Source organism: Phaethon aethereus (assembly GCF_964289735.1).
Source record: "Phaethon aethereus genome assembly, chromosome: 1".
NCBI lineage: Eukaryota > Metazoa > Chordata > Aves > Phaethontiformes > Phaethontidae > Phaethon > Phaethon aethereus.
The window spans coordinates 161,199,597-161,225,098 of NC_138575.1; the positions used below are offsets into that span (position 1 = coordinate 161,199,597).

General features: G+C 40.8%; 1 protein-coding gene across 1 annotated transcript in view; it reads right to left on the bottom strand.

Moving 5' to 3' along the window:
* Positions 1-25,502, bottom strand: part of PCCA (propionyl-CoA carboxylase subunit alpha) — a gene marked incomplete at its 3' end in the record, with an annotated part of 301,448 nt that overhangs the window by 266,669 nt on the left and 9,277 nt on the right. Inside the window, exons 3-4 of the mRNA XM_082013979.1 lie at positions 23,191-23,238; positions 23,033-23,101 (exon numbers count right to left, since the gene is read on the bottom strand). Coding sequence (XP_081870105.1) covers positions 23,033-23,101; positions 23,191-23,238 — 117 coding nt within the window. The remainder of the gene's footprint in view (positions 1-23,032; positions 23,102-23,190; positions 23,239-25,502) is intronic.

Here is a 25,502-nt window from a genome sequence, read left to right on the forward strand (position 1 = left end):
TAAAAAAGCCTAGAATTAAGAAAAATCTTTCCAAATTGCAGGAAATCTGCACAGGACAGCAACACACATGCTCACACAACAGTTCCTTCTAAATCCTCTTTCCTGTTAGCATTTAGGTTTGGGTTTTTTCCTCCCTCTAACCTGCTAAATAAAGTTGTATTTCCTGCTGACAGCAAATGATTGGTTTACCTATAACTCCAGGGGGTTTAACTATCCATCCTTTAAGAAGCTTTGACAGTTTAACCTGCTGAGCTCACAGCACCCAAGGGAGGGTCTTACTTGCAGTTTTACTTCTGCTGCTGCTGACCACTAATACTGACTCTACAGATAATGGATTTCAATAACAACCTCCTACAGGTTAACACTTTGGGTACTAGCCATGATACCACTTTAATTAAGTTAATACATAAAGGTCACAGTTTGGTAGACAGTTTTATCAAATTTGGCAGTGCTTACAATAGCAGGAAAACCACACATGCTCACCTGTTCAGTACCTCTGGGATAAGTTTGCTTACAGGTATCATTCAGTTGGTTTATAGGTTTACACAACTTTTAAGTGAGCTCAGTTTATTAGTTCCATTTCCTCTAAACATGGATTTTTCCAGCATAACTGATCATTTCATGATGGATATGAAATGGATGCATCTAACCATCCTGGGCACGGACTATGTCTACCTGGCATATAAATAGCCCATGCACTACAGTTAAGGGGTGCTGGATCTGGGTTTATTTGCAAGGTTTAGAGTATCCCAATAGTGGAAAAGATTAGCATTTTTATCTCCTTGAAGCTAAGTTCCTAACTTTATAAATAGATTTTATATTTTAGCAAGTTATTAATTATGTAAAAGTTTAAAGATGTTGAAAACATCTAGGTGAAAGTAGGAAATAATTCATATTTACTGAAAGCAAACGTTTGACAAAATAAAAAAGAGTGCTGATTGGAGAGGCACATGTTTAAAAGCATTCTTCAGACTAAGTATTCACTTATTCTTTTTCAACACAGCACTTAAAAGCACATATTCACTTCAAAAATAGAGGGGAAAAGAGGTTCCTTATTAAAAACCTGGTATTAACTTTACCTGCAAAAACATCTATTTGTTGGATTTCTTTTTTTTTTGTTAAAGTACACAATCTGACAGACACTCTACAGAGTAATAACGAAGCAGCATGGGAGCCATTTAATATATTTCTTGATTAACTCATTGCCTGTCCAGTTCTCATACAGACATGTGCTCACATGTCATAATCGTCATAACTCCCATCATCCCTACAGTTAACACACAAGCTCCTTGATTAGTGCACAACTCCCAGACGAGCCATTGCTAATGCTAAATAATTCCCTCTAGCCTCCTGCGACTATACCACAGGCTCTCCAATTAAATATAATGTCTCTGATGAGCCATATTAATAGGGACAAATTCCTGCCAGGGATTCTAGCCCACTCGCTTTCAAAGAAGCAACTGAAATAAAGAGAGGAAAGCTGTATATATAAAAACAGCCAAAAGAGTAGTTTTGCCATGAGGCTTTAATTATAAAACTTCTCTGTCACAGGTATGTTATTCTTGGAGGTAATCAGGACTGGCATATTAATACAAGTTTACTGATAAGTGACAATGAGTAAATTACCATTTTAATAATTGAAAAGCAAGCATGTAAAATAGATAGCTTTTCAATCAGTTAATTACAATTAGCAATCTCTAATCACATGTGATAAAATTAACTACAGAAACCCTCAGATCACTTGCTGTTGGTATGGCAATTATAACTCAGCTGGTCTTGTACATTAAGCATCATTTGAAACACTGGCATAGCTGTACACACCTACACAAAAAGTTTTTCAGGTTATAAAAATATTTCAGTAACTATCCATGCACAATACTTTCAAAACTTGCACCAAGAAACTACCATGCTTGTTAAAAACCTGCTGCAGCATCACAAATTATATTGCGAAGTCCACATATTTCAAGATATTTACATATGTACCAAGCAACATTAAAATATTTTAAGGATATAAAGGAGCCTTAGCCATGCGTCAAATACATAGAAACCAAATTATGGTAATTTCTTCCCTTTAAAATGGGAAGAGTGACTGGAAAACCCAACCTTTTCAGAGTACACTGGGATTCCTTAACATCATTTACTTCAAAATTGCTGCTATTAGCTGGAAATTCACTACTCTGATTTTATGAAAATCATAAGGAGTTCCTAGTCCTTAGAGAGAAAGACTTGATGTCCTTAACCCTAGTGCTGACCCTCTCACTAGAAGAGATATCAACAAAGGACATGTAAATAGACTGTTGCAGAAGTATCCTTTAGTATTTTTAAATATTGCTTGCAACTGCACAAATTGTAAGATATTCAAATAACCCCATGAAATTTTGATAAGCTCTTCCCCAAGGTCCTTGCACCTTCATCCTTACACTAATGCATTTCATCTTCATTTACCTGATCATTAGTTTCCAGTTTGTTCAGCTGGAAACCAACACACACTAATTACTTTGACATCACAAAGTCCTATCTGTCTTCACCACCTCCCCAGACAGCAGGGAGACATTATCAAGGGTAGGCATGATAATATCCTGATAAATGATGATTCACATCACCTCACTGTCAATCATCCAGAAGTGCTCACGCAAGATACCACTCAATCTCATTACTGAATCCTAGGGCTAGGAGTACAATACACACCAGGAGTCGTATTTCAAACAGCAGGCCACCTGGGTAAGATGCAGCTCTCAGATTTTCATGAATTTTGTTGGCTTTTTGTTTTAACACAGTAAATGTCAAATATTCATATACTTTACCATGTGTATATAGACTGGCAGAAAAGGACATGCTGAAAGCAAGGCAATTCATCTTGAGAGTTCAAGGGAAAAAAAAATCCAGGTTCTTTGGAGGGGATAAGAAGGACAGGTAAGTTTAATTTAAGATGGGTTTATTCATTTTCTTAAGTATCAATTTCATTATTTAAGCATTCTTCCTGCTGAAACAATATAAATGCATTCAGAGCTCTGAAAGAAGTAATGCTAGCTTTGAAACTCACTGACATAGTCCAAGTTTGCTTTTTCCGTGACAGAAAGCAGATATTCATAAAATCAACATTCCCGCTTCAATAAATAGCCAACTGGGGCAGGAAATCAAGTCAAGAAGCAAAATAAAAACTTAGTAAGAGCTGCTTTCTCAGAAAAGCTCCCCTCTTTCCCTACTTCCAAACTAGTATAATCATGCTTCCCACTCTCTCAGTCCGATTAAACACATAAATAAAGCAACCTCCAATAGGTATATGCCCCAGGACTTGCTACTTCGTGCAGAATCTGAGTTGTTCTTTATGCTAAGGAATGAGGAGGGAACAACACACCACCATCTCCTAGGTTTGTAACACTCCATTTTCTTGCCCAAGGTAGATCATTCATCATCAGTGAACTTAGTGATGTACCTCATATTGAACAATATGATCAATCACTGATGGAACAATGAGAGAGAAGAGGAAGACAAGACTAAAAGAATATGGGGCAAAAAGCATCAGGGAATTCCACAACCACACGTGGTTCTCCTGGTTACTGCCAGGAAGAAGAAAACCGGTCAAAACTAAGGACCAAAAATTGAGTAGAATGCACTATGGAAACACACCAACCAAAAAAGAGCAGGCAGCAAAACAATAAAGAAAGTACAAAGTTCCACATTCTACCATTCCACTGTATCTTTCTGGCTGAAGGCGCTCTGATACTCTACGCAAGTCAGAGCGGAACAGTGCTCTCTTGCAAGTACGGATGATACTGCTACAGGCATGCAGGTGCAGCACCCAGCAACTGCAGGCCCACACAACTGAGCCTGAACTTGGCAGGAACCCTCACATACACTTTCTTGCACCTCTGCTACCCCAGACTGTTTGAAATATGATCACAGGCTCACAATGAAACCCTTGCCCCACTGCAAAGTACTCTCCTGTGGGGCTACACAGGACAGGCAGCAACTTACAGGCTCCTGTTCAGATCATATTAGCATAACATTTTCCAATGAGAAACTCGGAGAACATGTTTTAAAAATCTACGTAAATGCAAATATAACAGAAATGCAAAGCCCCATAAAAATCCTGAATCAAGTCATTTAGGTGTGGCTGCACTACATACCTGACACATACACTATCCAAAGTCTACCTTTCAGAGTAGCTGTGGATCACTAATGAAGTTCAAAAGCCAAGAGCTCTTCACAAGCTTCCTGTCAAAACACCCACCCTAACAAAAGCCAGCTTCTAGTCTACACACACACACAGATTTCTCACTCTCAGGGCTGTGACCAACACCCCTCACCTCTTCAGCACAGTTTATACTGAGGTTGTGTCATGGTTTAACCCCAGCTGGCAACTAAGTACCACATAGCCACTCACTCACTCCCCCCCACAGAGGGATGGGGGAGAGAATCAGAAGAGTAAAAGGGAGAAAACTTGTGGGTTGAGATAAAGACAGTTTAATATGGAAAGCAAAAGCCATGCACACAAGCAAAGCAAAGCAAGGAATTCATTCACCACTCCCCATGGGCAGGCAGGTGTTCAGCCATCTCCAGGGAAGCAGGGCTCCATCACACCTAAGGGTTACTTGGGAAGACAGACACCATAACTCCAAACATCCCCCCCCTCTTCCTTCTTCCCCCAGCTTTAAATGCTGAGCATGATGTCATATGGTATGCAATATCCCTTTGGTCAGCTGGGGTCAGCTGTCCCAACTGTGTCCCCTCCCAACTGCTTGTGCACTCACTGGTGGGGTGGTGTGAGAAGCAGAAAAGGCCTCTGCTCTGTATAAGCACTGCTCAGCAATAACTAGAACATCCCTGAATTATCAACACTGTTTCCAGCACAAATCCAAAAACACAGCACTATACTAGCTACTACAAAGAAAATTAACTATACCAGGCAAGACCAGCACAGGTTGTGTTATCAACCTTACCAACTTTACCTATCATGCTAAGTATGAGAGAGAAGTGATTCTACAACAACTTGGCCCAGAAAGGTTTAAGACCACATGCTTGGACAACAGAACTCAAAGCATGTTTCCTCTCAAGAACCAAGAAGTCTGAAAATGAAACATAACCTATTATCTCTAGCACATCAAGTAAGGCAAAGTTATGAGCAAAAAAAGATAGGTTTTTTCCCACTGAATGCAATCTCAGTGCTTTCCTTCCTAGATTTAGAAGAGGGCTGCTAGAAGGGAACAAATAACTAAAATAGCTGTTTTAGTTTACAGAAGTGGAACACTTAAGACAGAAAGGAACAGAGCAACTCAGATCAGAAAATATCACTCCAAACAAGCTTCAAAGTAACAAAATTTTAGAAATGTCATGCAGTTATGAACTCCATACAGAAGTGTGTTAAGCTTTCATTTTAACTTAAAAACAAACAGCCACCTTCCTCCCAGACTTACCACACCTCTAATTTCTTAACGAGCATATGATCTGACCACGCCTTGAGAAGGCCACTGTTGACTTAACTGCTTGAAGTCATGCAATTCAAATTTCTTCTGCAGAAAGAATATTGGTGCAGAGAATACACAGGCATGCATGCCTGTCTGCAAAATTATTTCAGAATGAAAGTTAATGCGTTAGCTTTACTCCCAGAAATCTGCAGGCAGAAAATTGTAATAGTGATTGTATGCTTTAGTTCAGCTGATGGAAGTATATGACATTCTAGCAGTTGAAGGCTTTCTTAAAAAGGCACATCTTCATATGGAAAACTTTGTTGAAATTCCTTTGTTAGGGCTATGACAACTGCCTTACCAAAAAAAAATCTTTTAACACAGCAGTGTCACTTCTTTAATCTCATTAGCCTAATTTAAAAAATTGCTTTCAGTACTAATTCACACAGAATACATACATGCTTATTTTTGTTAGCCAAGTTGTAAATGAAAATTCTTTGCAGAAAGAGAAAAAACTGTCACAGAAACAAAACTTCACTATTGGGCAAATACTGAGGTGGACACATTAAGACATAAAAACTACATCTTTCTTTTAAGTTATTGAAGTTAACTTCCAATAGAATGACAGTATTTCTTCTAAAGAAAAAAAAGAAAAATAAATGGGAAACTGCTGTCAACAAGTGTCACTACTGCACAGCTCATTTTGCAAGTTTATCTGTCAATCTTGAGCTCCATAGATATTGAACAAAAAGCACATGACAAAACTTCAGGCTCAATTTAACCCATATTTAAGGCTGAGTCTAAAAAAAAAGAAAAGTCTTCAAAACACTCAGCAAGTAGATATCACAGAGATTACATTTCAACTATAACTGTATCACAAGAAAAATAAAATCAGATTTACCATTAAAATTCAGGTTATTACCAAAAAAGTACATCATACAGTTAAAGTCTCTCCCACATTATAGTCATAACTAAGTTTAGAGAACCATGACATATTTAAGGCAGCTACAGATCCTCTACATATTCTTGTTTAATCAAATAAAAGCTCAAATTTATCTGAAAGATATGAAAGAACATTATTAAAATAACAAAATTCAACAGTAAAATCCATATCAGTACTATGGTCTTGTAAAATTAAAGCTTTGAATTCAGCATTTAATTACGGAATAAAGATCACCAACTGCTGAATTTGGAGTATTTTATACAGCATAAAAAATGGCTTCTCAAACCAAAACTACAAGAGATGTTGCAGTGACTTCCATAGTTCACGAAAATTTTGCTGTGCTTAGTAAGGTAAACAACACAAGCAAATACATAAATAGTTCAAAGTTTCAAACAATCTTAAAGTTTGGAGCAAGAACAGCAGTACATTGCTGAAAGTATAGAAATTAAATGAAGGAACAGCTATGGTTTCTGAAGTCCCAGCAGCAGGTCACAGTGGCAGACAGTGGGGCTGCCCAAGTCCAACCATTCACAGAATCACAGAATCACTAGGTTGGAAAGGACCTTCAAGATATTCAAGTCCAACCATTAATCCAGCACCACCATGTTCCCTAAACCATGTCCTGAAGCGCCACATCCACACGTTTTTTGAACACTTCCAGAGATGGCGACTCCACCACCTCCCTGGGCAGCCTGTTCCAATGCCTGACCACCCTCTCAGGGAAGACATTTTTCCTAATATCCAATCTAAACCTCCCCTGGCGCAACTTGAGGCCATTTCCTCTTGTCCTATCACTAGTTACTTGGGAGAAGAGACCAGCGCCCTCAACCAGTCGCCACAACCCCCTTTCAGGTAGTTGTAGAGAGCGATAAGGTCTCCCCTCAGCCTCCTCTTCTCCAGACTGAACAACCCCAGTTCCCTCAGCCGCTCCTCATAAGACTTGTGCTCCAGCCCCCTCACCAGCTTCGTTGCCCTGCTCTGGACACGCTCCAGCACCTCAGCATCCTTCTTGGACTGAGGGGCCCAAAACTGAACACAGGATTCAAGCTGCGGCCTCACCAGTGCCGAGTACAGGGGCACGATCACTTCCCGACTCCTGCTGGCCACACTATTTCTGATACAGGCAAGGACGCTGTTGGCCTTCTTGGCCACCTGGCCACACCGTCGGCTCATGTTCAGCCGGCTGTCAACCAGCACCCCCAGGTCCTTTTCTACCAGGCAGCTCTCCAGCCACTCCTCCCCAAGCCTGTAGCGTTGCATGGGGTTGTTGTGGCCAAAGTGCAGGACCCTGCACTTGGCCTTATTAAACCTCATACAGTTGGCCTCTGCCCATTGATCCAGCCTGTCCAGATCCCTCTGCAGAGCCCTCCTACCCTCCAGCAGATCAACACTCCCACCCAACTTGGTGTCATCTGCAAACTTACTGAGGGAGCACTCGATTCCCTCAACTAGATCATCTATTAAAGATATTGAACAAGACCGGCCCCAGAACCGAGCCCTGGGGAACACCGCTTGTGACCGGCCACCAGCCAGATTTAACACCGTTCACCACAACTCTCTGGGCTCGGCCATCCAGCCAGTTCCTCACCCAGTGAAGAGTAAACCTGTCTAAGCCACGAGCCACCAGTTTCTCCAGGAGAATGCTGTGGGAGACGCTGTCAAAGGCTTTACTGAAGTCCAGGTAGACAACATCCACAGTCTTTCCCTCATCCACTAGGTGGGTCACCTGGTCACAGCAGGAGATCAGGTTGGTCAAGCAGGACCTGCCTTTCATGAACCCATGCTGAATTCCACATTTCATTCTCCTTTATGAAAAGGAAGGTTCAGGACAGTGAAGTCTGGCCTTAACAAGGCAACAGTGCTCAAAGGCACCTCCTCAACCACTGTCCCTTCCCTTCCACATACACAGATTTTGTGCGTACAGTTTTTGTTTTCATCCACTAAACCACACACAAGCAAGCAGTAGTAAGTCATCCATATTCAAAGGCGTTTGGGATCCTTTCTCACAGCATAAGTGAGTGGCCTAGGAAGATGCCAACAGGCAGGCTTCCAGCACCAAGCCTTCACTGCACCAGGCAGCAGACGTGCCAGGGCCCTAATGCTAGGGGAGCACCACAGTACCTAAAATTTGTTATCACAGCTTTGCCCCCCTCTTTTTTTTTTTAAGCTGAAGACTAGATTTGTTAGCCTCCAACGCATTCTAAGTACCAGTTTCTCATGTCCACAAAGCAGAAACATTAGCCAGGCAATACTTATGTTCAGGAAAAGAGGAAAAAAAAATCTGAGCGAGCAGGGAGGTGCAGTCCCCAGCAGCCACCCCACATAGTACACTTGTTCTGTTAGCTCTTCTCCAAGATAAACTCCTTCACTTATTACGCCAAAACAAGCCAAACCAAAATCAGGTTCAGCAAGTTAACTTTTTCCTGGGTTCAAGGAAAGTTCAAAGTTTCTAGGAAACTGCCAGTTCCAATACTGAACCAGTATTAGCATCCAGAACAGCCAGTTTGAAGCAACAGCTGTGCATGCTGTAACAAAACTATTATTCCAAAGCTGAACTGAAAAGCTTTCAAACAGCTAAAGCACCACATATAAAACTCAAAAATATTAAGCACAAGATCAGCAAAACTATCTCAGAAAGTTTGTCAGACAAGCGCTATTACTTAACTTTCTGGACATTACTCTTCAAATTTTACACCCAACTTGTATTAAAATTGAGACACAACTGGAGACTTAGATGTACTCTCATTACCACCTTTTCTCACGTTCTCAGAATCATATCCATATTTTTGTAACTGTATATACCAAGGAAAAGCCTCACTGGAAAAAAGCTTCCCTGAAGCGGATTGTTCAGACATGGGTGACAAGCAATTTAAAAAGAAAATCCCAAAGGTAAAGAAAAAGGTCATACTTCCATAATAAGCATTCAAGTTATCTGTGAAGAGATGTTCCTTTTCTCATCAAATATGATGCCATAAATGGTGAGATAGCTTCTTTCTTTCACACTGCACAAACAAAGACTATGGACTAATCATGTATTTGCCCATTTGACAATGTAATACAAACTAAATAAGTCTGCGTTTTGCTTTTACTTGCAAAAAATTAGTTCTCCCCCACCCTGTGGGGTTTTAAAAAAAAGCAATAAACAAAAGTGAACAGTAATTGAAGTTGGACAGGACCTCTAAAGAGCTGATCCAATTTTTCACTCACTTTGTAGTTTAGCTAGGTTGTCTACCTCACAAATTCAGCTACTAAAAAACTACAGGACACCAGTGAGAGCCCTGGTAAAGCCAAATTGAAATCCACTGCTCTTTTTCATCCTTGGAGATGGCTGTATCAAAAGTGGCTGCCAGATTAGCCAGGCAGCATGATTTACCACAAGCTCAGAAGAGCTCTCTTGCATTCAGCAGGCATCTTCACCATGCACATGTGCCTGCCCCCTTATAAGCATACATGCCAAGAAACAGGATCAGAGCTAACCACAGATATGTATATGTCCATGTTAGTGAAAAACAAGACAAACAAAAGCATTCCCTAGGGGATAGATGCTGTTTTCTCTAGAAGGCTAGAAAGGAAAGCTTCATTCAAGTTACCTTTCATACTCCACTACTGTCTTAAATCAGTACAGGAAATTAATTCTTAATAGAAATATGACAGTCAAATGCACCTGCACTGTTCAGAAAAATCTGAACACATTATTTAAGTCCATACCAAGACATACAGATTTTCATTAACTCGCCATTAGACATTCATGTGAGCAGAACTTAATGCAAGCCTTTTATCAACATCCTTCAGGATCTCCACTATTCAGCATCACGACAGAGCATTAGAAAGGAATAGTCCAAACACCAAGCACTCAGTTTCACACATCTGGAAAAGTAATACACTGTGTGGGACCACATGACAAAGCCACTCAACAGGAGAAGCTTAAAACTGCCTTTGTTGTTGTTGTTGTTCTCAGGAGACAATCACTGCCAAGATAACTAAAGAAATACCACCATAATATCCGTACTCAGGTCACCTGATCCTCGAGAAAGTGCCTATAACATCCTTAGATAAGAATCTGTCAAAAAGTGCCAACCAACAAGAGCTGGAAGACCATCTGGTCACACCTGGTTTTATGCAACAACACAAACCAACTGCAATAACTGGCCATGCACCAGCATTGCTAACTGGGATCTTATCTCTATGCAATTGAAGACAGTTGCCTTGGCTTCCATTCACATTCCTCATCCTTTACTGTTATACTCTATGATCTCAAAAGTCATTTCCAAGCTAAATGATTCTATGATTCTCTCCCACAGGGTTCTCCAACAGTTGTGTTACTGTGAGACCCAAGCTTTATGTGTATTCATTGCACTGACAGCTGTGTGCACTTAAGGAGAGCTACAATACCCAATTATAATCTAAGATTACAGAGAAAAGGCAAAGGCATACAACAAATTCATGATTTCTTAGCTGGCTTGCTAGGACTGGCATTAGCGTAGATTAAGATTTTTGTATTATTGCAAAAAAGGGTCTTTGAAGATGAAAAAGGAAGGGTACATAACAGCTTTAGTCAGGCAGCTCAGACTGCTCATGTAGAAGAAAGGATGTGAAGAACTCTGCCCCTTTCTCTTTTTCCCACTCCCCCCTTCCAAAGCACTATCATTCACTGCCCCCAACAGGTACCATCAGTGCCACACTGAATCTGTGTTGTTTCTCAGGTTCATTCATAATGATTCAGAAAACTACACATAGAACAGAAAGGATGAGAACGAAATTAGAAAAGGTCAGTCTTTGAGACATGCTTCCTGGACAGTGGCATTCCATTAGTACAGAAAGCAGACAAGGGACATGACCTGCTTTCACAAGCAATCAGCATGTCACAAGTTTGTCAACACCTAAGCCCACTTTAAAAAGTTTCCTTTTCAGAGCTGCCAGCATACTGCCTTACAAGGTCTGTACATTACACATCAACAGGTGACCAGATCTTAAACACTAGCTACAAAGGGACTGCAAGAATTCATGCAATACTGTACATCAAATTAACATCCAGGAGTGAAATTCAGAGCATTGCCTGATTAGCACCGCAAGACAGACAAAATACAAAAAAGGTACTGCATCTAAACAGAATACATGCACCTCTAGCAATCCAATCACCACTAAGCATAGCTATTACCTTGCACCAGCTACTCAAATACAGACTACCATTACTGCCCTATAACAAGATACATAAAGGTTTTGGGAGTGGAGTGTTGGGCAGGGAGGGTGGTGTGAATGGTTTCTTTCTTTGTTTTTAGTTGGGTGTTTTTGTTTTGGTTCTGTGGAGGTGTTGTATTGGATTTGCATGGCAAGGTTTTGGTAGCAGGGGAGCTGCAGGGGTGGCTTCTGTGAGCTGTTAGAAGCATCCCCTACATCCAAAAGAGCCAGTGCCAGCCAGCTCCAAGACAGACACACTGCTGGCCAAGGCTGAGCCCATCAGAGATGGTGCTATTGTCTCTGGGATAACAGATTTAAGGGGGGCAAAATCCCCAGCATCTAGCATTTGCAGCCAGAGAGAGGAGTGAGAATGTGAAAAGAACTCTGCAGACACCAAGGTCAGTGCAGAAGGAGGGGCAGGAGGTGCTCCAGGCACTGGAGCAGAGATGCCCCTGCAGCCCATGGTAAAGACCACAGTGAAGCAGGCTGTCCCCCTGCAGCCCATGGAGCTCCATGCTGGAGCAGATATCCCCCTGCAGCCCATGGAGCTCCATGCTGGAGCAGATATCCACCTGCAGCCCATGGAGGACCCCATGCCAGATCAGGTGGATGCTGGGAGGAGGCTGTGATATCCCATGGGAGGCCCACACTGGAGCAGGCTCCTGGCAGGACCTGTGGAGAGAGGAGCCCATGCCAGAGCAGGTTTGCTGGCAGGACTTATGACCCTATGGAAGGGATTCACACTGGAGTAGTTTGTGAAGAACTGCAGCCCATGGGAAGAACCCACATTGAAGACTGAAGAACTGCCTCCAATGGGAGTGACCCCATGCTGGAGCAGGGGAAGAGTGTGAGAGGTCTGACCTCTGAAGAGGAAGGAACAGCAGAAAACAATGTATGAACTGACCAGAACCCCCATTCCCCATGCCTCTGTGCTACCCAGGGGGAAGAGGTAGGGAAATCAAGAGTGAAGGTGAGCCCACAAAGAAGGGGTGGGGGGAAGGTGTTTTTAAGATTTGGTTTTAGTGCTCATTAACAATCAAACTGGAGTAATAAGTTAATGTCCCCATCTGTTTTTCCATGATGGTAATTGGTGAGTGATCTCCCCCCAACCCTATCTCAAACCACAAGCTTGTCATTACATTTTCTCTCCCCTGTCCAGCTGAGGAGGGGAGTGATAGAACAGCTTTTGGTGGGCACCTGGCCTCCAGCTAGGGTCAACCCACCAGAGTCCTTTTTGGTGCCCACTGTGGAACACTTGGAATTCAAGATGAAGACAACATCATCCCTTCTGGGAGGGCTAACAGGCAAACATGGACTGAACAGTGCTAGAGAGCTAAAAGCAGAATGATTACAGGGAACGTGTTATAACTGTGGTGAAGGGACAGGGGGTGGCTTGTGTGTAAATTGTCCACTTTCATTGGTGTTGTGATGTTATTTTGATATGGGGAATTTTTTGTTGATGTAAATGAAGATTGTGTGATGAATGTGTATTTTAATGATAATTCTTAAATATGTGATTCACAGATGTGAAGGTGTTTTTTCAGAGGCTTTTGGGGGCTTAGTTTCAGTTTTTGTTGGGCATTTTTTTTTTAATCAAAAACAGTCAAACCATCCAGGGCTACTTTATTTTTTGGGATGGATTTATATCTTGAAATATTTAAACAAAATCAGGAAAATGCCAGGGCTGTAGGTTGTTTCAGAAAACTCCTTTTTGGAAGCAATGTCAGGCATTTATAACTGACACTATCATTTATAAGAATTGCCATTTTAATTTCTAATGAAGACCTGAAATCAGGCTTCAAGGCTGACTATACTGACCTAAAAGATTAAACTTTGGCCAGACACTGAGAGACAAGTATTAAACTAAGTCAGGTATGTCATAATATTTATGACTCAAGTTGGCCAAGACAACAAAAGTTTTGTGACAGAGTAAGAGTTTTATCATATCATTTGATATTATGGCCTACTACCAGCAAGAAATAGATTCAGATCAACTCCTACATAATCTGATTATTCACAGTCCTTACTTACTCATGCAGTGCTTCCTGTCATTCACAAGTGCTTCCTGTCATCCTGGGACAGAAACCTGAGTTTCAATCAATGAACTCTGTTAGGAAAAATTTTTTGTGAGACATGATCAGTCTGGCTAGTAGGACAACATCCATATGTATGTGGGCATGCCAATTCAAGAAAAACAATATAGAAGTTTCCTACTGGGGGAAAATGGTAGTTACTGTCTAGTTATCTAGAGGATCTTGTCTTCAAGAAAAAGTGAAAGTGAAAAATAATTTACATATGAAGCAATTGCTTAAGAGGAATTTTTCAAAAAAACAGATTTAAATATTTTTGCATGTCTATGTTTAATAGTTTAACACAGGCCTATAACCTCCAAATTCAACTCTGAAAAGTCCATTCATTCTAAAGAAATTCAACATGACAAATTTTGTCACACTGATTTCACAGGAAGAACTTGTTATTCAGAGATGACCTTTAAATGATGATTCTACTCACAATTCACTCCCAAATTAGACAAGTTCAGAGGATAGAGCTAAGGTTTGGCTTTGGGGTGTTTAATTAAACCATCACCATGTGTTCAAAATAACTATCAAAGTATGTTAGTTGCTACCTAGAGACAACTCAGTGGTAATAAGTAAAGGGTCTCAAGCTCATCCTTTTTCAATTAGTGTTACTTGTTTACTTTTAAAAAGCATCTGTCTTCTATCTTGTTAAGAACAAGGAAAAGAGTATAACCTAAAACCACACCACCCATAAAAGTGACTTATGCATCCATACCTGTAACTTATACCCCAAACAGTTTTCTTTCCTTCCCCCTACTATGCCTTCACTTTGTTTCACATCTCCAGTCTCAAGTTTTTCCATCTTTCAAACACTTCATATATAATTCAGTTCCTTGCTTATCACCCCTCCCTAGAAAAAGAGCACCAGGATCCCACCCACAGAACCACAGCCTGTCAGCCACAGCCCCCACAACACCCTGTAGCTGTTTGTCAAACTATACACCTAACATTCAAGGAAAGTATCTAGCTTGAAATACAAATCTCCTTACAAGGATCTTTTGAAGTTGCTCCACTTCCCAATCCAGCTCTTCACATAGTCCCATCACATACCCCATCACTGGGTATATGTGATATATATCACATACTGGGGGTATGTGATGGGACTATGTGAAGAGCTGGATTGGGAAGTGGAGTCACCTTAAAAGATGCTTGTAAGGAGATTTTTATGCATCCATACCTATAACTTACACACCAAACTCACATTTCTTTCCTTCCCCCTACTACATCTTCACTTTGTTTCGCATCTCCAATTGAGTTTTTCCATCTTCCAAACACTTCATATGTAATGCAATTCTCTGTTTAACACCCCTCCCTAGAAAAAGAGCACTAGAAAAAGCCACTGGGGTATGTGGGGAAAAGGAAGCAGGAAAGGAAATAGATATCAGGGATACAGGCTCATACTAACTTAAGACACTAAGTCGACACTGCCTCTCAAAAGGTACCCTCTTTCTCCTCATCCCCAACCACATGTCCTGAAGGTATTAGCTTTAGCATTCATTAACCTATGCAGGGAGTCGTATTAGCTTACTGATCCACATTTCCTTCATTTTTTTTTCCTCCCCCCACTGTTCTCAGATAAGCAGCCTAGATCCATTTAACAAAAGGCTGCACATGTTTGCAGTGCAAACAGAAGTGTCAGGTACACAAGACAGGGAGATAAAGAGGGGAGAAAACTACTCTTAGTAGGCAGCACACTCAGATCAATTGTAAAAGCCATTTCCCAAGCACTTGTGATCATTCACACAAAAAAATCTGCCTCAGGTCCATCTCTGGCTAAAAGTCATCCTAATAGTAAAGGGAAATTCAGCCCAGGGCCTGCTGACCAGTATTTACACCCACACAAACAAGAAGTGAGAAGTATTACCAAACAGCACCACTCACAAACACTGCCTGAAAACAGATCATCCTTGAGTGTCCACAACCATAGCCCTGCTGGCACAATATAAACTGCAGAAGCAACAGATGTGAACCTGCACAATGAAGGAGTTGCTGCTGAGGACCTGGGTGAAGGATGAAGTCAGGAAAGATAGGACACTCAGAAAGCCCCAAAGGAGGAGTCCAAGCACCTTCTGTTCTTGTCTCCAAGGGGGTGAGGCAGCAGGAAACCATGCTGCTGCAGCACCTCTCTTGCAGAAGGTAATATAACTATCTTTTTTGGTCACAGTGACAATGATTACTTGCATGAAAATTACTACATACATCACCCTTCCACCACTACCTCTAGAAAGGTCTATAGATTAACACAAGCAAAATGGGCTATAACAGACATACACCCATTTGGTTTCTTGGGGCAATTCACTGTAATAAGAACAGTAAGTTTGAGCCAGCATTACAGCAGCAGGAGCCATTGATCCACAGCAACAGCAGCATTTCAAGCACTGTCCTCAGCAAACCCTCATGGCCTCAAAAGGAGCTGCCTGTTCTTCCTCTACTGCCCAAGAGAGGGGCAAGCCTTCAGAACAAGTGAAACCTAGTGACTTCAGCCCTGCTCAGCCTGTTGCTTAGGCTTTAGTGTTGATCACTGAGGTCCCTGCACATCCCTCCAAACCCCAGAACTCTGGGTACAGTGTCAGAGCCCTGTGGCCGGCAAGGCAACAAAAGTTGGTTTAACTGATGGCTGACCTACTCCCAACTCATCTTGCTCCAGAACTTGTCACATTCCACAGAAATATTTTAGCATATTAAATCAGTAGGAAATAATGTTAACTAATTTGACAAATAAGGTGTCTGCTATGTTCAGAGCACTGAAACAGCTCAGCACAAGGTCAGAAAAGTGCTAGAGCAAGAAAGGGCCTAGAAGGGCAGTACCATGCAAGCAATTAGAGCTGCTTCAAGCAAGTGTACATTAGCATTTAAGCTGAAATCAGGAGTGTATTTAAGTTAACCTCTCAGTCATCCCTGCTTACACCACATTTGCCTCCAACACACATCTGTCTGAAAGCACATGAACTGGGTATCTTCCAGGCAAAACTCAACCAAACATGCAGTCCAGCAAGCACATCAAACCACCACCAGTGGGCACAGAGTCCACAGCACCAGATTAAGAACCAGAGATGCTAAAAGGCAGGCAGCAAGGACACCACGTCTTCATCATGAACGACTTCAGTCTACAGATCCACTCCCATTACTCTACCTATTGATGTAGACAGTCATCAGCACCCACAGAACTAGTACTTCACCTTCCACAGTGCTGAGCACCTGCATATTTAAGTCACAACTAACTTCTGACTGGTCTTCCACACTTTCCCACTCCAAGGACAATTCAGTACATCTTTTGACAACCATCACCCCCCCAAATGAGCTTTATGCCAATGAATGGATTTTAATCCATACATTGATCCTTCAAATAAGTCAGCTTGGTAATTAAATAACCCTCCCCACCAAGGTCAAAAGATCTGGGTTCAGCTTCCTCCTTCCCACATGTACTTCCAACCTCCAAGGAAGTGTCCCCAAAAGGTCCTCTGCAGCATGATGCTTAAAGCATGCTACTCTGTGCCCTTTCTCTCCTACCCAATGTTACAGCTTCAACCAGAATCCAGCACAAGTGACATTTCAGCTTAGCCATCAAACTACACAAAAGAAGTCTGAGCGTTTGTCCTGTTCCGAAGGTCATATATGCATTTGACATCATCCTATCACTGAATAAAATGCATAGCCAGTCTGTGGAGAACAGGCAGAAACTTTAGGAGTCTAAGAGCTCTGATGAGCTTCCCAACTTTCAAAGTTGCAGATCAAGCCTGCATTGCTCCTCAGAGCCAACAAAAGTATGGTTATTTCTTCACCAATAGCACCCTCCACCAATCCACTCAGCTTAGAAGCAATGATACAGTTTTTAAAAGAAAAAGCTGGTACACTTGCCAAGCAAGATACAATTTTGAACAACAGTACATCTTCACAGGAGGACCCCCACATCTCTTATGCTTTACATAACTGTTCAGTAATTCACTTGACAGGGCAAGGGGACAGCACAGTAACATCACATCCGCCATCTCTTGTGAAGAAACAAGCAACATGCTGTCTTGGTTTTGAAACAAAAGGTAAATGCACTGAAGAAAGAGCAGAACACCAACTGCAGACCTGACCCTAATGTTTCCTTGGCATGATCTGGCACATTCCTATTCTGCACCCCTTGGAAACAACATCATTCATGAAGAGTGAATTTCTCCAGACAATACATGGAGGCAAAGAGTCCATTCTGTACACTCTAGACAGTCTGGGAATTATGTATTTAAACAAGGCACTAAAATATTAGAGAGTTTCCTTTTCATATTGGCACTTGAACTAGATCTCTCCTCTGGTTATCTGAGCACAAACTCCTGAAGTGCCATTAGGAAGCAATAAGCTGTCCAAATGACTGATTTCTAGTTTTGCAACAGATTATGGAAGAAAGCTTTGCATATTTAAAGTAAACAGCAAAAAAGAGTAAATGAGGGTTTGGACAAATTTTGAGACCTCTGTATTTCTAAGTTAGTTACAAGTAAAGAAAACTCCTCAGTTTTGGACAAACTTCCATTTTTCAATATAATTAAGGGTTGGGTTTTTTAGATTAAAACATAAACACCAAATTCCCCCATAATTATTATTTCTACCAACTAGATTTCTTAAGAACCTGACAGCATCCCATTAAACTACAGGGAAGTCTTCAGCAAAATGCAAAGTTTTTATTGTTTCAGTCAAAAGCTCAACTTCTTCACTCAAATTCATTCAGCTCAGTACAGACTTTGTATAGAAGCTTACAGGCTTAAGCAACTTTGCAGTTTCCCTAAACCACTTTTCCCCCCACCTTCCTTCTCAAATTCTGCCTTAGACTCCAAGGTTAAAAAAAAAAGATTTTCTATTCTATGTAATTTAAATTTTCCATTTTCTGTCACCCAGAAGACTACGGTTTCTGGAGAATAGCTGAGCTCTGTGCAATGACTTTTATATCAATAAAAGTATTTGCATTATTTTTGGTTTTATATTAACCAGCAGAACAAGATGATCTGCAAAAACTAAAAACATTTGGAGATGTCTAAGCTTAAGGCAACTTAATACAGTAACACCTGAAGTCTTCAATGACTGATAAAAAAACCCTATGTTAAAGAAATATCTAAGTGTCCGCTACTCCATAAAGTTTTGGTAGTTTACATCATTTTCCCATGGGATTTTTTCAGTCATTTATAGTTCATTGCTTCGTATGGCTATAGAATCCCTGCTGTGTTAAAAAATGCCAAATAAAATTATATCTCATTCACTGCTTTATGCTATACCTTCTTTTGTTCAGATCCAATTAGTGAAAGCTTGTTCTTCATTTATCATACTTTTAGCTGATTACATTAGGCATTACAATAGTTCTGTAGCTTTCCTTGACAATGTTTGCACCATCAGTGTTACATTTATGGTTGAAGAGGCTCTTTCATCTTAACCATCTATTTCAATCAGTTCAGGGGGAAAAGTACATACGATTACTCTTGTTCAGCTGAAGCTTCTTTGCCTGTTTTCTCATCCCAAAAATAACTCCACCAGATGTTTTAATTAAAAAAAATCCAAATACTGGTCCTTCCCCACTTTACCTTATCCAAGTGTAAAGAATTAGTGCTTTGCAAGTTGAACTCTGAAGTTAAAGAAAAATCGGCATTTTGAACAGCATACCATTTCTTCCCTCCACCTTCTCCAAAAACAGATGTAATAAATCCTGTCTAATGCTTTCTAAGACCCTAAAAAGCATTCATTATGACCTACTTTTCTCAACATACTCAGTACCACAAGCAACTGTATGCTCTGTGGGGTTCTCAGTAGCCATTTTGTTTTCCCCTACCACCACAGTGATTTTATTTCAGGACAGTTGTTAGAGCAGCAACTCCTCTTTCACAACATAAGTAACTTCAGACATAAATCTTTCCACAATTCACACCCACCTCCACAAAGATAAATGTAATCCAATAGCACTTGATACCATTTCCATCTACCTGGAGGTTTGCATTAATACACACACACTCTGAAGTCACTCACCTCCTTTTAAGCTTTGTTAACATTCCCTCCCTATCACTTTAGTTGTTTTAACCTACAGAAATTCTTAAAATCTTTGGCCATTTTTCAAATTAAGAGCACAAAACAGCATTTTGTTCTTTGTATTTTCCTTCTGAGTAAGCTTTATTTGGCTGTCAGCAAGTTGTTCAATTTTTGCCACATTACCAATTTCTAACAGTCCTTTCTGCTCATAACAGCAAAGTTTTAATTTCTTGAAATGAAAATTTCTTTGTACTGTTATAGTCTAGTTACTAATTTCATATATTAAGGAGGGGTAGAACAATATGCATTTTGATACAACAGCATACTCAAGACATTTGCCACAGTGTTCCACAGAAACCAAGTCTGAAGAACAGGAAATAGTAGTTTCATTGAAAGTCTATATGTATTTCAGCTATTCCCACCACCTTCATTCAGCAATGTAAACTCCACAAGGATTTCAGAGAATTTTAACAGTAAAAATTAAAAGTTGAATATTCAACAAAGTTCTCTAAAATAAAGTTATAGGATAAGATTATTCACTAGTACCTTTAGTCAAAGACCAATGATTTTAAGATTATGTATACCATTCCTATCCAAGCACCAGTGAAAATGCCTGTTTGGGTCATTTATGCATATGACACCACATGGGGAATAAACTAGAAGCTATCAATGGAGAGCTCAAATTGCTTGATACCTTGTGATTGGGGGTTTTTTTTCCCCTCCTTAAATATTTAGTGAGCACACTCAAGGAACTCTGCTTCACTTCCATTTCAGTTGTTTTCAACCAGTATGACAGAAGGGAAAGCCAGAGAGATGTAACAGACTGTCTGGTTTGCCCTCCTTTACAGTTATCTGTAAAAATGACTTAGTATTAGGAGTATCAGACTGCCCATACTTCAGCAAGTAGCTACACAGATGACATGTAATAAGGGGCTCTTACTACATCTCAAAAGTTACTCTAAGTTCTAAACAGAAAAGGTACCTGCTCCACTTAATGCTGTTTCTAAACACTTTAATCAAATATTTATGTAAAGCATCCCTACCTACTCTAGTCACTTAAAACCACGTCCCACTATTTTTAGTAAAGAAGCAGCTTTAGGATGGGCAACTGGTTCAACTGTATTCCTTTACATTTATTTCTGCCTTTGGTTCAATGACTATCATCAGGGTAGCTGCCTATGTTATTCACTGCCTTTGCAATACAAGTCTTGAAGGAGTGAGGGATGTCTTGCTTAATTCTGTCAAGCACAAAATCAAAAGGATATTCACAACCCTTTTATAGCATCTCACCACTAAGCAACCAGCTTTCTCCTAGCTATATGAGGACCAAGGTTCATTAGGTAGGTTGCATCAGCTCTCAAGTTTGAAATCAGAGTGTTTGAGATTTTGCTACTACTTGTATAACCAAGAAGATAGCTGTTAATGGAACCTGAACACAAATGAACAACATGGGGATTACAAAGAGGAAACTGAAAACAGCACTATAGATTAAAGCAGAGTAGCTATTAGGTTTTTCAGCTTCTTTCTAATGCATTATTTGTACTCCCTTCCCTAAGGTCATGGGTTGTACTTATGCCTATCATTCTTATTCCCTCATCATGTTCTTCAACCTCAGTTTTTACTTACTGCTTTCAGATTTTTTCATGTTCTTCAGCTCATAGCAGAGTCCATACAAAGCTCTCCAATGTGTCTGGATGGAAGACAAATTCATTCTCTCAAGCCCACTACGGACTGGCAAAAGAACATGTTTTCTCTTTTTAAACAGCTTCTCTAGTCTATTTTCAGAATGAATTCATGCCAGCAAACAAGGCTGTGCAGTGCTGCTAAACAGCAAATCCATTTATCCTAACAGCAGATACCATATACATAAGATGGAATAAAAGTACCCATCAGCATGCCTCAGTTTTACCAGAGGGATCATAGATCATGCAGAGTAGTTTGTATGCAGATCCACTTAACCCTTGGCTTCCAAAAGAATTAGAATTTATCATGATGTCTGACACCCATCCATTAAGAACTCATTTAACAGAACAGTCTATTGATCATCCACAAGCTACTATACTCTCCCAGTTATGGCTACCAGTTAAAATGCAGACCAAGTATACACTTCACTTCAGAAAGGAAGAATTACTTGGCATAGAGATCCAGCAGTAGGGCATTTGTCACGCCTCAGAAAAATCAAGTTTCTGTCCCTTGCTCTACCTACAGCCTGAACTGAGCTGGTCATGTAGTAGAACCACAAAAGGACTCAAAGGCACTGTAAAAGTCCAAAATTCCCAACAGTTCTCACTTTTCACTCAACTCTGAAAACACCTAAGCTCTAACTACTTTCACAGATTCCATCAACCAGGCTTCAGTTTTTCAGTGATGAGCAACCTGTCACCTATATTCACAAGTCCTGTGCTGCATAAAATACACAGGTTTTTTTCCCTGGTAGCTTGCCTGAGGGATCTTTTCTATTAAATCATAACACAGGGTTTTAACACCCTTCCGGATTTTGACAAACCATCCTGGGACATGGGGGCACCCCAGTCCTTTCTCCTGTAGCAGTTATTGCAGGCAAGGAATAATATGATGTTCCGATATATTTAGAAGATGTGGTGCTTCGGGGCATGGTTTAGTGGTGGACTTGGCAGTGCTAGGTTAACTGTTGGGCTGGATGATCTTAAAGGTCTCTTCCAACATAAATGAGTCCATGATTCTCTCTAGTCAACAAGGATATGCAAGTATGGCTACACTTGCTGTTATATCACAAAGGAAATTATCTTCCTAGTCTTGCTAGGAGTGACTTAAAATACTTCTAAAAAAAGTAGAGAAGAGACTACAAAACCCAAAAATGGGCAAGTAACTAGACAAGTATCTTACTTGTCTAGATAGCCATTTTACCGTCTTCCTGCCATGCTGCTGAATATTCAAGGAACCTCAGTATCCTTAAATGGAACAGCTCTAGTAGGTATATTCAGCACACCTGGTAGGAGAAGGTATTCCTCTGGGGACTGGGAAGCAGCAAGTTGGATTTACCAGACACAGGAACAGTTTATACCAAGTTCTATACCACCTCCTAAAATCACTTTTCATTGCCTTTTTTCTGTACATTAGCAAAACAAAATTTAGGTTTCACTGCCACTCGTATATTTAGTGCATCTATCTAGCAGTTGTTACTGTCTAGCTTAATCCAGAGAAAAAGCAAGGTAACGTTTACATGAGCAAAACACAGAAGAGTTCCCACAAAAAACATGCTAAATACTTGTCTGATCCTCCCCGCTCTTGGTATTTCCCCTTCTTTCAAGCACATAAAGGAAAAGGACATATACAATGATACTTCAGAATTGCCAACATGCCCACCATGGTAATGAATGAGCCTGCATAGCCATTGCAAATCTTGCTGAATTATTAAGAATCCCATCTACCATTTGAATTCAAGTAGTACTTACAGCACTGGCATCGACATCACTGTGTATAGCAACTGTTTTAATCCCCATCTTCTTACATGTTTTGATGACCTACCATATAAGAAGTGACAATTATCAATATTTAAAATACTAATAGTGTAAGAATTAACTACCAAAAAAGCTTAAGATTACATACTTACTCGGCATGCAATCTCTCCTCTGTTGGCAATAAGGAGTTTTTCAAAAGTCTAAAGAGAAAAGAACAATAAGGATCTTGATATGAACAAAACACAGCTTTTCTCCCTCCAGAAACACACATTCTTTTTCTCCTTCACTTCCACTAAAACCCTGGTTTATCCATAAGCTTGTAACTTTGAGATCACCTTCTCTTTTAAGGGTTCTGCTGATTTAACAATGATGATACAGCATAAAAGGTATGCTATACTAGATCAGCCTCGCACATACACAGGTTCAGAAGAAAAAGGTGTTGACTATTCACAGCGGCATTCCCTGGATCTCCTTATGTCCTGTGCAGAAACTAGAACTCCGCAGAGGCTCTAGGAAACAGTCAAGTCCAGGGAAAAGACTTTCATAAGCACTGCCAAATATGCACCAACCACCTCTACCCTAGAAGGGCCCAAGCACATTTTTTTTTAATGCCCAGAAGATATTCAAAGGAGGCATGCTTAACTGTACTTCCTGGTTCTCCGCTTTTTTTAACGCTACACAAAGGGAAGGCCCCTACATTATGGCAGTACTCTAAAGATCATGTTTTAAAAGTTCACACCTACATTCTGCTAGACACAGAGCAAATGCCCATGCTGATGTTACCACCCTTCTGTTGGAAGTTACCATCACTGTGGTTCTCTCACTGCAGCACCCCCGTGAAAGTTCCCAAACCTGCTTTGGGAAAGTGCATGTATAAAACCTAAACCTATCTGATTTTACTTCTACTTGGAGAAGACTAGCAGGTGTTCAGTGCCTCTAACCAGCACAGATGACCTGGAATACAGTACTCATCTGTCATGGGAGATCTTTAAAAGGCATTCCAATCCAAAGGAGGAGAGGTTCCTCTCTGCCTAAGGGCACAAAGAGTAGAAGGCCAACACTTCCACTCTGTACAGGCATGTTTGCTGAGTTGTACCAGCCTGGCCCCTCCTTGTAGCTGAGCCTCATGCAAGGAACCTGGCAGAAGCCTGCATTGCCATGATGACACTGTTGCACACTCAGTACTAAGTAGCAATCAAAATGCAAGAGGACAGCAATTCAAATTTAGTGCACACTCTAAATTCACCATCACCTTTCACACTGGAGTGCGCTTAGTGCTGTAAATGTACCTTAAACACTCCTACCATGCCTGTAAGAAGGGGATAAGCTGTCAGAGGTCAATAAGCCTTACACCCTAGACAAAAGCTTTCCATTAAGAAAAAGATGGAGGAGCAGAGCTGCTCAGTGTAAAAAAATCTCACTGCTGAGAGTAAGACTTATTGCTGTCACTGGCCTTGCTTCTAAACATAAAGGTGCACTTTGATACTGTACCTGCTTGGTTGTAAACACAGGCTGCCACTGAAAGGGACAATCCTGCTTTACACACTTACCCCAGTTGCTTTCCATGCATCAGACCTAGCAGGGATGCAGCTTCAGGACACATCAGTTTACCACACTAATTTAACAGTCCTACTCTGCCTCCCACACTCCAGATCAAGATAGGGAACCAGCAGGACTCTCCCCTTCAGGGGCAGCCTGCAGTTATATCAGATTAGGTTTATCAAGCTACATCAAGACATTCAATAGCTATTGCCCCTCCCCTACACCAAACAGCTGCTTTTCATAAGGACTGAGGGGACAGGAAGTACTGCCACTGCAACAATGAAACTGTTTGTGACCCCCACAGTCATTAGTTAATTTGGGGAGGGGAAGACAGAACACTGCAAAACCCCAACAGAAATTGCTTTTGACAGACTAGAGTATGTATGTTTGCTCTCCTACTCCAGACAGGCTCAAGGTGCCCTTGACCAAATTTACTTCTTCAAAGCCAGGGCTGAGCTGGCAACACATGACGAGTTTAAAAATACTACCATGTGATAACAACACACTGAAATTAAGTGATAACAACCCTCCAGGTAGGAGCTGCAGCAAGCTTACACAGTAAATTCAGACAGACCTGCTGAGGAATGCATACCACTGCCTACTACACAAGCACACCTACACCCCACTCAAAAGATGGATCTTAAACATCCTTAAGCAAGCTCAGTTATCAGAGGTACAAATACTGCAACACCACCACAGGAGCTAGCAATTTGTTTGGAGAGCTTTTTCAGACAGGGACCTGGTCTAAAACCTAGTGAGAAAAAACAAAAGCTTTCCAACATGCTCATACAAATTGTTCCTGAATCTAAATTTCAGCATTCTAGGTACCTGAGGCTTTTTAGGCATACAGACTTCAGAGGGAATAGAAGAAACTCCCAAATACTTGGCATTTAAAGGTTTAACAAATCAAATACTTTATCAA